At 46.5% G+C, this 13,822-nt stretch overlaps 1 protein-coding gene across 1 annotated transcript in view; it reads left to right on the top strand.

Annotated features, from left to right (window-relative positions):
* Positions 1 to 13,822, top strand: part of LOC140727287 (NXPE family member 3-like) — a 131,116-nt gene that overhangs the window by 99,577 nt on the left and 17,717 nt on the right. Inside the window, 2 exon segments of the mRNA XM_073044548.1 lie at positions 12,921 to 13,160; positions 13,162 to 13,697. Of these exon segments, the coding sequence (XP_072900649.1) occupies positions 12,921 to 13,160; positions 13,162 to 13,697 (776 nt within the window).

Here is a 13,822-nt window from a genome sequence, read left to right as displayed (position 1 = left end):
TTCTTCCTTAATCTCCACACTGTCCAGCACACAGGACCGCTCTACTTCAATCTCATCCTGATCATGATCCTTTTCACTTGTGAATACTGAAGCAAAGTACCAGAATAGATCCCTGAGGCACACCACTGGTCACTGACCTCCATGCAGAATATAACCTGTCTACAACCACTTCTGTGGGCAGGCCATTTCTGGATCCACAAAGCATGGTCCCCTTGGATCCCATGCCTCCTTACTATCTCAATAAGCCTTGCATGGAGTACCTTATCAAATGCCTTACTGAAATCCATTTACACTACATCTACTGTTCTACCTTCATCAATGTGTTTAGTCACTTCCTCAAAAAATTCAGTCAGGCTCGTAAGGCACGACCTGCCTTTGACTAAGCCATGTTGACTATTCTTAATCATATTATGCCTCTCCAAACGTTCATAAATCCTGCCTCTCAGGATCTTTTCCATCAATTTACCAACCATTGAAGACTCACTGGTCTATAATTTTCTGGGCTATCTCTACTCCCTTTCTTGAATAAGGGAATAACATCTGCAACCCTCCAATACTCTGGAACCTCTCCCGTCCCCATTGATGATGCAAAGATCATTGCCGGAGGCTCAGCAATCTCCTGGCTCACCTCCCACAGTAGCCTGGGGTACATCTTGTCCCATCTCGGTGACTTATCCAAGTTGATGCTTTCCAATAGCTCCAGCACATCCTGTTTCGTAATGTCTATATGCTCAAGCTTTTCAATCTGTTATAAGTCTTCGCTTCAATTGCCAGGATCCTTTTCTGTAGTGAATGCTGAAGCAGCTGATCTGAAAGCTTCTGGGGACAGAGTTCCTAGGTACCCATAATTAATGCTGGGAATTCTGACTCTGAGTACACAACCCTTCCAACTATTGACAGATTAGTTATGTGATGTGCTATGTGATGGTATCAATCTGGTCTGCAAGCTTCCTTTCTAAGCAAATTCCTTGTCTGGTTTGATCCAAGTTCAATTAGTAGAACACCTTTGACTTCCACAACATCTAGCCCAGTTCTGGGGGCCAGCATCCTGTGTTCAATAGACAGTGCTGTTTTGTTTGGAAAGTAGTCCTTTTAACTTCAAACCAATTATTGCTTGCTACTTACTTTAAGAACCAAAGACAGGTTATTGTTTAAGCCAAGAGGCTGAACAATGAATACTGGTTAGAAATTTAACTTACTCAGAACAGCTCTTTGATCTCTAGAAGCTCACAGCTGCTAGGTTAGAAAGCTGAGATTGGCAAAAAGGCTGACTGGCCATGGACAGTGATTATACATCACAAAACAATGTCACTTTGTATGCATACAGTCTATGTATATAACAGCACTTGTACATTATGTTTACGGAATTGTTTTTATTTTTATATATCATGTCTTTTAGTTTAATATTTTTGTGTTCTTTATGTTTTTTATGCTGCATCAGATCCAGAGTAATGATCATTTTATTCTCCTTTACATTTGAGTACTCAGGAATGACACTAAACATTCTTGGATCTTAAATCTTCCGTCTGATGGAAGAGGGGAGAAGAGGAATTACTTGGGCTGGGTGGGATCTTTGATAATGCTGGCTGCTTTACCGTGGCAGCAAAGTGTACAGAGAGAGTCAGTGGAGGGGAGGCTGGTTTATATGTTGTGCTGAGCTGCATCCACATCTCTGTATCTTCTTGTTGTCATGGGCAGAGCAGCTGCCCCATTATGCATCCATACAGGATGTTTCTCGTGGGGTTAAATTGATAAGGGCTGATGGGGATGTGTCAAATTCCTCTTACTTCTTGAGGATATCAAGGAATTGTTGAGCTTTCTTGGCCATGGTGTCTACATGGTTGATTCAGGTCAGGCCATTTGTGATATTCACTCTCTGGAATCTGAAACTCTCAACCCACTTGACACCACTGATATAGGTAGGACTTCGGTCACTTCCCCCTTCCTAAAGTCAATGACCAACTCTTTTGTTTTGCTGACACTACAGGAAAGATCATTGTCAGGATACCATGTCACTAAACACTATACCTCCTTCCTGGACTCCAACTCTTTGCTATTTGAGATACAACCCACTATGGTGGTATCATCTGCAAATTTGTCAATGAAGTTAGAAAAGAACCTGGCCATAGAGTCATGTGTGCACAGGGAGTATAAGAAGGGGCTGAGGACACAACCTTAAGGAGCAACAGTGTTTAGAATAATTGTGGTAGAGATGTGTCTGCCTATCCTTACTAATTGCGGTCTGTTGGTCAGGAAGTCAAAGATCCATTTGCAGGGGTAAATGTTGACCCCAGAATTCAGAGTTTGCAGATGTGTTTGCTTGGAGTTATAGTACTGAAGGTGGAGCAGTAGTTAATAAACTACAATCTGACAAAGGTGTTTTTATTGCCCAGATACTCCAGAGATGAATGTAGTATAGGAGATGTTATCCACTGTTAACCTGTGTTGGCAGTGGGTAAATTGTAATGGGTTGAGGTTGTAGGGAAAGCTTGACTTAATAAATACCATGACCAGCCTCTCAGAGCATCTATGATAGTGGATATTAGAATTACTGAGTGGTAGTCATTAGGCATATTGCCATGTATTTCTTGGACTCATGGTTGATAATGGCCTTCTTAAAGCAGGTGGAAACAACAGAAAGAAGCAGGGAGAGGTTAAAAATGTTTGCAAATACCCCCACCAGCTGTCTGCACAGGATCTAAGTACACATCCAGGGACACCATCTGGGCCAAATGCTTTCCACAGGTTCACTCTCCAGATGGCTAATCTAATATCTGCAATGGTGAATGTGGGTTCAGCTGCACTGTAAAGATGTGTGGTGACGTACTCATTCCCTTCTGTCCAAAACAAGCACAGAATGTGTTCTAAACACATCAGGAAGGGAAATGCTGTTGTCGGCAATGCTGTCCGATCTAATTTTGTTGCCTTTTAAGCATGTAAGCTCTGCCATAATTGACAGCTGTGTTGGAACTCAATTTTAGTCTGGTGCAGTTACTTGTCATCTTTAATAGCTTTACAGAGGTCATATTTTGGTTTCTTGTAAAGGTCAGGTTTAGTTGATTTGAATGCAGCAGAGCTGAACTTTAGTAGGGTTGTATCTCCCAGTTCATTTGTGGATTTTGGTTTATCCTTTTTGGTACAGTCCTTAACATGGTGTGTGAAGGAAGAGAAGCTGGTGCAGTTACTATTACAAGAGAGAAGGTGCTCAAAATGCTAAAAGACTTAAAGGTACATAAGTAACCCAGACCAGATGAACTGCACCCTGGGGCTCAAAGGTAGCATTAGAGATTGTTATGGCATTAGAAATGATCTTTCAAAAATCATTGGACTCTGGCATAGTGCCAGAGGACTGGAAAATTGCAAATGTCACTCTGCTCTTTAAGAAAGGAGGAAGGCAGCAGAAAGGAAATTATAGACCAGTTAGCCTGACCTCAGTAGTTAGGATGATGTTAGAGTCAATTGTTAAGGATGAGGTACTGGAGTACTTGGTGACACAGGACAAGATAAGACAAAGTCAGCATAGTTTCCTTCAGGGAAAATCCTGCCAGATGAACCAGTTGGAATTCTTTGAGGAGATTACAAGTAGGATAGATAAAGTGGATGTAATGGATGTTGTATACTTCGACTTTCAGAAGGCCTTTGACAAGGTGCCACACATAAGGCTGCTTGCCAAGTTAGGAGCCGGTGCTATTATAGGGAAGTTACTAAGACTTACTAGAGCACTAGAGTTACTAGAGCATTGGCTGATTAGAAGAAGGCAGTGAGTGGGAATAAAAGGACCCTTGTCTGCTTGGTTACCAGTGGTGTTCTTGTGGTGTTCCACAGGGGTCGGTGTTGAGTCCACTTCTTTTTATGCTGTATATAATTGATTTAGATGATGAAATAGAAGGCTTTGTTCCCAAGTTTGCAGATGACATGAAGATTTGTGGAGGAGCAGATAGTGTTGAGGAAACAGGCAGGATGCAGAAGGACTTAGACAGACTAGGAGAATGGACAAGGAAGTGGCAAATGAAATATAATGTTGGAAAATGTATGGTCGTGCCTTTTAGCAGTAGAAATAGATGCACAGACTATTTTCTAAATGGGGAGAAAATCCAAAAATCTGAGATGCAAGAGGCCTTGGGAGTCCTTGTGCAGAACACCCTAAAGGTTAACCTGCAGCTTGAGTCAGTGGTGAGGAAGGCAAATGCAACATTAATATTCATTTCTAGAGGTCTAGAATACAAGAGCAGGGATGTGATGCTGAGGCTTTATAAGGCACTGGTGAGGCCTCATGAGTATTGTGAACAGTTTTGGGCTCCTCATCTTGGAAGAGATGTGCTGGCATTGGAGAGGGTCCAAAGGAGGTTCACAACAATGATTCCAGGATACGAGGAATGTTTGATGGCTCTGGGTCTGTACTCGCTGGAATTTAGAAGGATGAGGGGTGATCTCATTGAAACCTTTCAAATGTTGAAAGGATGTTTCCATTGGTGGGAGAGTCTAGGACAAGAGGACACAGCCTCAGGATAGAGAGGCACATTCATTCAAAACAGAGATGCAAAGAAATTTCTTTGGCCAGAAGGTGGTGAATTTGTGGAATTTGTTTCCACGTGCAGCTGCGGAGGCCAGGTTGTTGGGTGTATTTAAGGCAGAGATTGATAGGTTCTTGACTGGACATGGCATCGAAGGTTACGGGGAGAAGGCGGGGAAATGGCATTGAGGAGGAGAGATAAAGGATCTGCTATGATTAAATGGCGGATCAGACTCGATGGGCCAAACGGCCTAATTCTGCTCCTATGTCTTAATGTCTTAAAAATTGGTTATGCATCTGTCTATGTTCTCTGCACTTGGGCCTACTTGACACAATATGTAGATAAGCCTACGAGAGGAGAGGCTGTACTTGATCTGGCATTCGGAAATGAACCTGGTTAGGTGTCAGATCTCTCAGTGGGAGAGCATTTTGGAGACAGTGATTATAATTCTGTCACCTTTACCATAACATTGGAGAGTGATAGGAACAGACAAGTTAGGAAAGCATTTAATTGGAAGTAAGGGGAAATGTGACACTATCAGGAAAGGACTTGGAAGCATAAATTGGGAACAGATGTTCTCAGAGAAATATATGGAAGAAACGTGGCAAATGTTCAGGGGATATTTGCATGTAGTTCTGCACAGGTACGTTCCAATGAGACAGGGAAAGGATGGTAGGGTACAGGAACCGTAGTGTACAAAGGCTATTGTAAATCTAGTCAAGATGAAAAGAAGAGCTTACAAAAGGTTCAAAAAACTAGGCAATGATAGAGATCTAGAAGATTATAAGGCTAGCAGGAAGGAGCTTAAGAAAGAAATTAGGAGAGCCAGAAGGGGTCATAAGAAGGCCTTGGTGGACAGGATTAAGGAAAATCCCAAGGCATTCTACAAGGATGTGAAGAGCAAGAGGACAAGATGTGAGAGAATAGGAGTGACAATCAAGAGTGACAGTGGAAAAGTGTGTACGGAACTGGAAGAGATAGTACAGGTACTTAATGAATACTTTGCTTCAGTATTCACTAAGGAAAAGGATCTTGGTGATTGTAGGGATGACTTACAGTGGACTGAAAGGCTTGAGCATGTAGATCATATATGTCAAACTCAAGGCCCGCGGGCCAAATGCGGCCCGCGGTGGAATTATCTTTGGCCCGCGAGATAATATCTAATTACTATTAAAGCTGGCCCCAGTAATCGAAGCACCTATGGCGTATGATATGGCTAATGCTGAGTTTATTCAGGTACCAGGTTTTCAGGGTTTTTAGTGTTTATTCGGCAGTCTTCTTCATAAGAAACGGAATTTGTAAAGTGAAACACTTTGTAGTTATAGCAGAGACTGAGATACATGAGAGCAGGCTGAAAAAACGGAGGCAACAAAAGCTGCGTTCGCACGCGTCCGACTGATCTGGCCCGCATGAAGCTGCATTTTGCTCAATCCGGCCCGTGACCTAAAATGAGTTTGACACCCCTGAAGAAAGAGGATGTGTTGGAGCATTTGGAAAGCATCAAGTTGGATAAGTCACCGGGACTTGACGAGATGTACCCCAGGCTACTGTGGAAGGCGAGGGAGGAGATTCCCGAGCCTCTGGAGATGATCTTTGCATCATCAATGGGGATGGGAGAGGTTCCAGAGGATTGGAGGGTTGCGGATGTTGTTCTATTATTCAAGAAAGGGAGTAGAGATAGCCCAGGAAATTAAAGACCAGTGATTCTTACCTCAGTGGTAGGTAAGTTGATGGAGAAGATCCTGAGAAGCAAGATTTATGAATATTTGGAGAGGCATAATATGCTTAGGAATAGTCAGCATGGCAGTGTCAAAGGCAGGTTGTGCCTTATGAGCCTGATTGAATTTTCTGAGGATGTGACTAAACACATTGATGAAGGTAGAGCAGTAGATGTAGTGTATATGGATTTCAGCTAGGCATTTGATAAGGTACCCCAAGCAAGGCTTATTGAGAAAGTAAGGAGGCATGGGATCCAAGGGGACCTTGCTTTGTGGATCCAGAACTGGTTTGCCCACAGGAGGCAAAGGGTGGTTGTACACGGGACATATTCTGCATGGAAGTCAGTCACCAGTGCTGTGCCTCAGGGATCTGTCCTGGGACCCCTACTCTTTGTGATTTTTATACATGACCTGGAAGAGGAAGTGGAGGGATTGGTTAGTAAATTTGCTCATGACAAAAAGGTTGGGGGTGTTGTGAGTAATGTGGACGACTGTCAGAGTTTACAGCAGGACATCAATAGGATGCACACTGGACTGAGAAGTGACAGATGGAGTTCAACCCAGATAAGTGTGAGGTGGTTTATTTTAGGAGGTCAAATATGATGGCAAAATATAGTATTAATGGTAAGACTCTTGGCAGTGTGGAGGATCAGAGGGATCTTGGTGTCCGAGTCCATAGGACACTCAAAGCTGCTGCACAAGTTGACTCTGTGGTTAAGAAAGCATACGGAGCTTTGGCCTGCATCAATCGTGTAATTGAATTTAGGAGCTGAGAGGTAATGTTGCAGCTGTATAGGACCCTGGTCGGACCCTGATGCACCATCAATAACTCTCGGAGATGTGAGTTAAGGTATATAGGATATAGGCTTTTATTGGCTGGAAGAAAGCACAAGCAGCAAGTGACCATCACACCACATCCTGGAGACTGAGGAAGGGGCTGTGCCTCCAATCGCCTTTATACCGGGGTCTGTGGGAGGAGCCACAGGAGCAGTCATTGGGGGGGCGTGTCCAGACAGGTGTATGTAGTTCACCACATTCACCCCCCCCCCCCCTTTGTTTTAAAAGAGAGTCCCCATGGGGCGAATTTTCTACTACTACAGCGTACTAGTCCACGTACTACTGGGGGTTCGCTTGTAGTAGGTGAACTCTCTTGACCAGCGGGGAGTATTTATTGCTCCTCGCATGTTTCCGGAGCAGCACTGGCCCTGGGGACGTCAGCCAAGCCGGTAGGGTGGTCCCAGTGGCAGACTTCCTGGGAAAAGAAAAGAGGCGCTCATGAGGGGTGGCATTGGTGGACGTACATAACAGGGAGCGGATAGAGTGGAGTGCCTCGGGGAGGACCTCCTGCCATCGAGAGACCGGCAACCCCTTTGACTTAAGGGCTAAAAGTGTGGCCTTCCACACTGTGGCATTCTCCCTCTCCACCTGTCCATTTCCCCGGGGATTATAGCTCATGGTCCTACTAGTAGCAATGCCCCTAGCCAGCAGGTACTGGCGCAGCTCGTCACTCATAAACGAGGACCCTCTATCACTGTGGATATAGCAGGGATATCCAAACAGAGTGAAGAGCTGGTGCAGGGCTTTTATGACGGACGTGGCAGTGGTGTCGGGGCAGGGGATGGCAAAGGGGAACCGCGAGTACTCGTCGATAATGTTGAGAAAGTAGACATTGCGGTCAGTGGAGGGAAGGGGGCCCTTAAAGTCAACACTCAAAGGGCCGGGTGGCCTTGATAAGTTGCACCTTTTCAGGACGGTAGAAGTGCGGTTTGCACTCAGCGCAGACTTGGCAGTCCCTGGTCATCGTCCTGATGTCCTCAAGGGAGTAAGACAGGTTCCGGGCTTTCACAAAATGGTAAAATCAGGTGACCCCCAGGTGGCAAAGATCTGCATGGAGGGCGTATAGCTGGTCGAGCTGCGCGCTGGCACACGCTCCCTGGGATAGGGCATCAGAGGGCTCACTGAGCCTTCCAGGCCGGTACAGGATATCATAGTTGTAGGTGGAGAGTTCTATTCTCCACCACAAAATTTTATCATTTTTGATTTTGCCCCGCTGTTGGTTGCTGAACATGAATGCAACCGAGCGCTGGTCGGTCAGCAAGGTGAACCTTTTGCCGGCGAGATAGTGCCTCCAGTGCCTAATAGCTTCCACTGTGGCCTGGGCTTCTTTCTCCACCATGGAGTGCCAAATTTCAGGGCCTTGAATGATACGAGAGAAGAATGCTACTGGCCTGCCTGCCTGATTGAGGGTAGCAGCCAGCACAAAGTCGGAGGCGTCACTCTCTACTTGGAAGGGAATGGTCTCGTCCATCACATGCATCGTTGCTTTGGCAATGTCCCCTTTAATGCGGCTGAAGGCTGCGCGGGCCTCGGCAGAGAGGGGAAATGTGGTGGACTTGACCAGGGGGCGGGCCTTGTCTGCGTAATGGGGGACCCATTGGGCGTAATAGGAAAAGAAGCCCAGGCACCGTCTGAGGGCTCTGAGGGTGGTGGGAAGAGGGAGTTCTAACAGGGGGCGCATACGGTCGGGATCAGGGCCAATGACCCCGTTCTCCACAACATACCCAAGGATAGCGAGTCGGGTGGTTCTGAACACACACTTGTCCCTGTCATAAGTAAGGTTCAGGGCTTTGGCCACTTGGAAAAATTGTTGGAGGTTGGTGCTGTGATCTGGCCAGTCGTGACCACAGATGGTGATGTTATCCAGATATGGAAATGTGGCCTTCAGTTGGCACTGGTCCACCATCCAGTCCATTTCCCTCTGGAAGACAGAGACACCATTCGTGACACCGAAGGGGACGCATAGGAAGTGATAGAGCCTGCTGCCCGCCTCGAAGGCGGTGTAGGGGCAGTCCTCCGGGCGGATGGGGAGCTGGTGATGAGCGGATTTCAGATCTATGGTCGAGTACACCTTGTACTGAGCTATCTGGTTGACCATATCCACGATGTGGGGTAGGGGGTACGCGTCAAGCTGCGTGAACCTATTGATGGTCTGGCTATAGCCCACGACCATCCCATTTTTCTGCCCGGTCTGAACAACAACCACCTGGGCCCTCCAAGGATTTGTGCTTGGCTCAGTGATCCCCTCCCTGAGCAGCCGCTGCACCTCAACTGAATGAAGGCCCTGTCCCCCGCGCTGTACCTCCTGCTTTTAGTTGTCACAGGTTTACAGTCGAGGGTCAGGTTGGCGAACAGCGTTGGGGGAGGGATCTTGAGGGTGGAGAGGCTGCAAGTGGTGTCAGTAGCGCAGCTGTCGGCATGGTGCTGGGTGGGATGTGCGGGTTGGTGTGTGTGTGTGGTCAGTAGCGGGGTATATGATGAAACCCCACAAAACTGAGGATTCCTGACAGTGAGTGGTGGGAGGGGCCCATCATATGCCATAGTCACACTTTTTAGGTGGCTCTGGAAGTCCAGCCCCAATAGCACAGGTGCACACAGTTGAGGCATGACCAGTAGAGCAAAGTCCCGATATTCTTTGCCCTGCACCACCAATGTTGCTACGCAACCCACCTGGATGTCTGTGGAATGCGACCCAGAAGCCATTGTGACCCTCTGGCTTACCGGCCATGTCACGAGTCCGCAGCATTGCACCGTGTCCAGGTGAATAAAACTCTCAATGCTGCCCACGTCAAATGTGCCCCTCCACCAGGATGTCCATCATTGACCTTGCAAGCTGGTGTGGGGCGCTTTGGTCGAGGGTTATGGAGGCCAGAGTTGAATCGCCGTCTTGGTGCCCGATAAGCACCCATGGGTCGGAGGCGAGGCGAGGTGGCGCCGACAAAGATGGCCGCCCCCATGCCTCGCACGAGGCGGGCAGGCAAGATGGCGGCGACCAAGATGGCCACCCCCATGCATCGCACGCGGCGCTGCTTGACCCTGCTCATGGTTTAGACTTACAGACCTTGGCGAAATGGCCCTTCTTTCCGCAGCTGGAGCAGGTAGCTTCTCGGGCCGGGCAGCGTTTTCTGGGGTACTTTTCGAGTCCGCAGAAGTAACACTGTGCGGACATGTGACTGGCAGCAGCTGAGGTCGATTCGCCAGTGGAGTCTGCGGGGTCTGCGGGGTCTGCGGCGTCCACGGAACCGGCGGGAGATTGTGCGGCTGGACAGCGTCGGCGTTGTGCAGAGCAGCCTCCAGCGTGTCGGCCAGCTCGATCGCCGAGTGTAAGGTAAGATCGGAGTTTTCCAGCAGCCACTGGCGCACATACACTGACCTGATCCCTGTGACGAAGGCGTCTCATACCAGGAGCTCCGCATGCTGTTCCACCGTCAGTCCCTTGCAGTCGCTGGCCTGCACGAGTGCTGTAGGGCCCGGACAAACTCGGCGCTCGACTCTCCAGCCCACTGCTGCCGCATCGCTAAAGGATGTCTTGCGTAGACGGTGTTCACCGGCCGCAGGTACTGTCTTTTGAGGGTGTCCAGTGCCCCTTGGTAGGGCGGCAGGTCCCTGATAAGGGAGTATACTTTCGGACTGACTCTGGAAAGGAGGATTTTGTGCATGGTAGCAGGCTCAGTCACGCAAATCTCTTCCAAGTATGATTGGGAGCATGCAAGCCAGAGTTCAAAGGCAAGAGCTGCTTCTGGGGCTTGAGGATCAATGTCCAATTTTTCCGGACGTAAAATACTTCCCATGTTTTAAAATTTCCAGCCAATAAAATTGATGCACCATCAATAACTCTCGGAGACGTGAGTTAAGGTAGGCTTTTATTGGCTGGAAGAAAGCACAAGCAGCAAGCGACCACCACACAACATCCTGGAGACTGAGGAAGGAGCAGTGCCTCCAATCGCCTTTATACCGGGGTCTCTGGGAGGAGCCACAGGAGCAGACAGCAGGGGGGGGCGTGTCCAGACAGGTATATGTAGTTCATCACAGACCCCACTTGGGGTACTGTGCTCAGTTCTGGTCGCCTCGCTATAGAAAGGATGTGGAATCTATAGAAAGGTTGCAGAAAAGATTTACAAGGACGTTGCCTGGATTGGGAAGCATGCCTCATGAGAATAGGTTGCGTGAACTCGGCCATTTTTTCTTGGAGCAACGGAGGATAAAGGTGACCAGATAGAGGTGTATAAGGTGATGACAGGCATTGATCATGTGGATATTCAGAGGCTTTTTCCCAGGGCTGAAATGGCTAGCACAAGAGGGCACAGTTTTAAGTTGCTTGGAAGTAGGTACAGAGGGGTAAGTTTTTTACGGAGAGAGTGGTGAGTGCGTGGAATGGGCTGCCGGCGACAGTGATGGAGGCAGATACGAAAGGGTCTTTTAAGAGACTCCTGGACAGGTACATGGAGCTTAGAAAAATGGAGGGCAATGGGTAACCCTAGGTAATTTCAAAGGTGAGGACATGTTCGGCACAGCTTTGTGGGCCGAAGGGCCTGTATTGTGCTGTAGGTTTTCTATGTTTCTATGTTTCTTAGCCTTGGTTAGTCAGTTTGCAGATGACACTAAAATGTGTGTTATCATAGATAGTGAAGATAGCTATCTAGAATTCGATGGTATCTTGGTCAGCTGGGTAAGCAGGCTGGGGAATGGCAAATGGTTTAGTTCAGATAGGTGAAAAATATTGAATTTTGCGAGGACAAAGGAGGGTAGGACTCTCACAATGAATGGTAGAGCCTCCAGGAGTGTAGTAGAACAAAGAGTCCTCGGATTACAAGTACATGATTCACTAAAAGCAGTATCTCAGGTGGGCAGGATGGTGAAAAAGAGCATTTAGCATGATAGCTTTCATCGGCTCGAACATTCAGTATGAAAGCCAGGATATTATATTGCAGTTGTGTACCGTATTGCTGTCCCAAAATAAACTTCACAGCGTAGGTGAGTGATAAACATAGTTTTCATTCTGATTTGGAATAATGCTTTTAAATGTGGTCCCCCTGCTATAGGAGAGATGGTATTGATCTGAAAAGGGTGCAGGGAAGATGTACAAGGATGTTGTCAGGATTTGTGTGACTGACATAGAGAGAGCTTGAGCAGGCTAGGACTTTATTCTCTGAAGTGTAAAAGAATGTGGGGTGATCTTCCAGAGGTATATATAGTCATGAGGGCATAGAGAGGATGAATGCATATAATCTTTTACTCTAGGTTAGTGAATCAAGACATAGAGGGCATAGATTTAAGGAGAAAGGGTAACACACACAAAATGCTGGAGGAACTCAGCAGGCCAGGCAGCATCTATGAAAATAAAATACAGTCGGCGTTTCAGGCAGTGGCCCTTCAGCAGGTTTTGGGTGTCAGCCCAATGTGTCAACTGTATTTTTTTCTCCATAGACACTGCCTGGCCTGCTAAGTTCCTCTAGCATTTTGTGTGTGTGTTGCTTGGATTTCCAGCATCTGCAGATTTTCTCTTGTTTGTGATAGGAGAAAGGGTATCTAGGCTGAATTGATGTATCTGAGACAAAGTGCTTGCTTCCTTCCGTATGAGTCTGTTTCTGTAATCTTATTTTTACTACAGCTATCTGTCCATCTACATCTCTTCCCTGTAATATGATGTTACATCTATACTCTGAGATAACTTTCAAAGTTCAGTTCTTTCCTTCATTTCTGACCTTCTATCTTCCCGTCTGGCAAGATTCTGAACAACTCCCTTAGGGTATTAAAATCCCTGCATTTTCTGAGGCTTCAATTTGGTAAGTTAAGAAGATGAACCTTATGTACAAATATAGTTATTTTACTAAAATATTCCATTCTACAGTTTGGAGATGAAACAGATGGAACATGGAAGAAATATCCAGATCCAAAGTTTAATCACACAGCAGAGCAGCTAAAGGAAGAAACACCGTCATCTTGGACTGACAGACTTTTAAAATGTGGCTATCAGAATCACAGCTTCACCCCTGAAGAAAGATCAGAGGGTGCGGCTCTGATCAAAATGATTGAATGGCCAAAGCCTCCCAGACCTAATGTGCCTTTTCAGAAAAGCAGTGACCCATCACATGCATATTTTTTTTATTTTAAATTCTGGAAGGACTTTCTATGTTGGAGATCAGTTACAGGTGATGGTGCGTATGTACGATCTTGAAGGAAATCCGAAGCAATATGGGGGTGACTATCTCCAAGCCTGGATCCACACTCCAGAGTTGAAAGCCGGTTCAGCAGGAACGGTTATAGATCACCAAAATGGAACTTATCACATCAATTTTACCCTATTCTGGCCAGGAGAAGTCCACGTGTCTGTTTCTTTGGTTCATCCCAGTGAAGGGGTTCAAGCCCTTAAAAGAATACAGAAGGAAAACCCAGACAGAGTGTATTTTAAAAGCACTTGCAAATCGGGGAATACCTTGCAGGTCACTGTGTGTAATTTCTGTTTGTCTCAAACTAAACCGCTCTGTAACTTTACTGATCTCAGGACTGGGGAGCCCTGGTTCTGTAACAGACCAGAGAAGCTTCCCTGCTCATCTCGTGTCAACCATGCGATGGGAGGTTATAAGAAGAACCTCTTAATTGGAGAAGAATTACATTATTTTCAAAGGTACGGTAATCATTCTCACTAGATACTAGCATTCATTTTCTTCACATCTATAAACTGATTTCATAAACTAATCAAATTAATTTCTTTAAAAGAGCAGTGTGATTCATCTCTGTAAGCTGAAGCCA

Source organism: Hemitrygon akajei, chromosome 5 (assembly GCF_048418815.1).
Source record: "Hemitrygon akajei chromosome 5, sHemAka1.3, whole genome shotgun sequence".
Lineage (NCBI taxonomy): Eukaryota > Metazoa > Chordata > Chondrichthyes > Myliobatiformes > Dasyatidae > Hemitrygon > Hemitrygon akajei.
The sequence above is the reverse complement of the archived record's forward strand: the minus strand, read 5'-3'. Positions and strand labels throughout refer to the sequence as shown.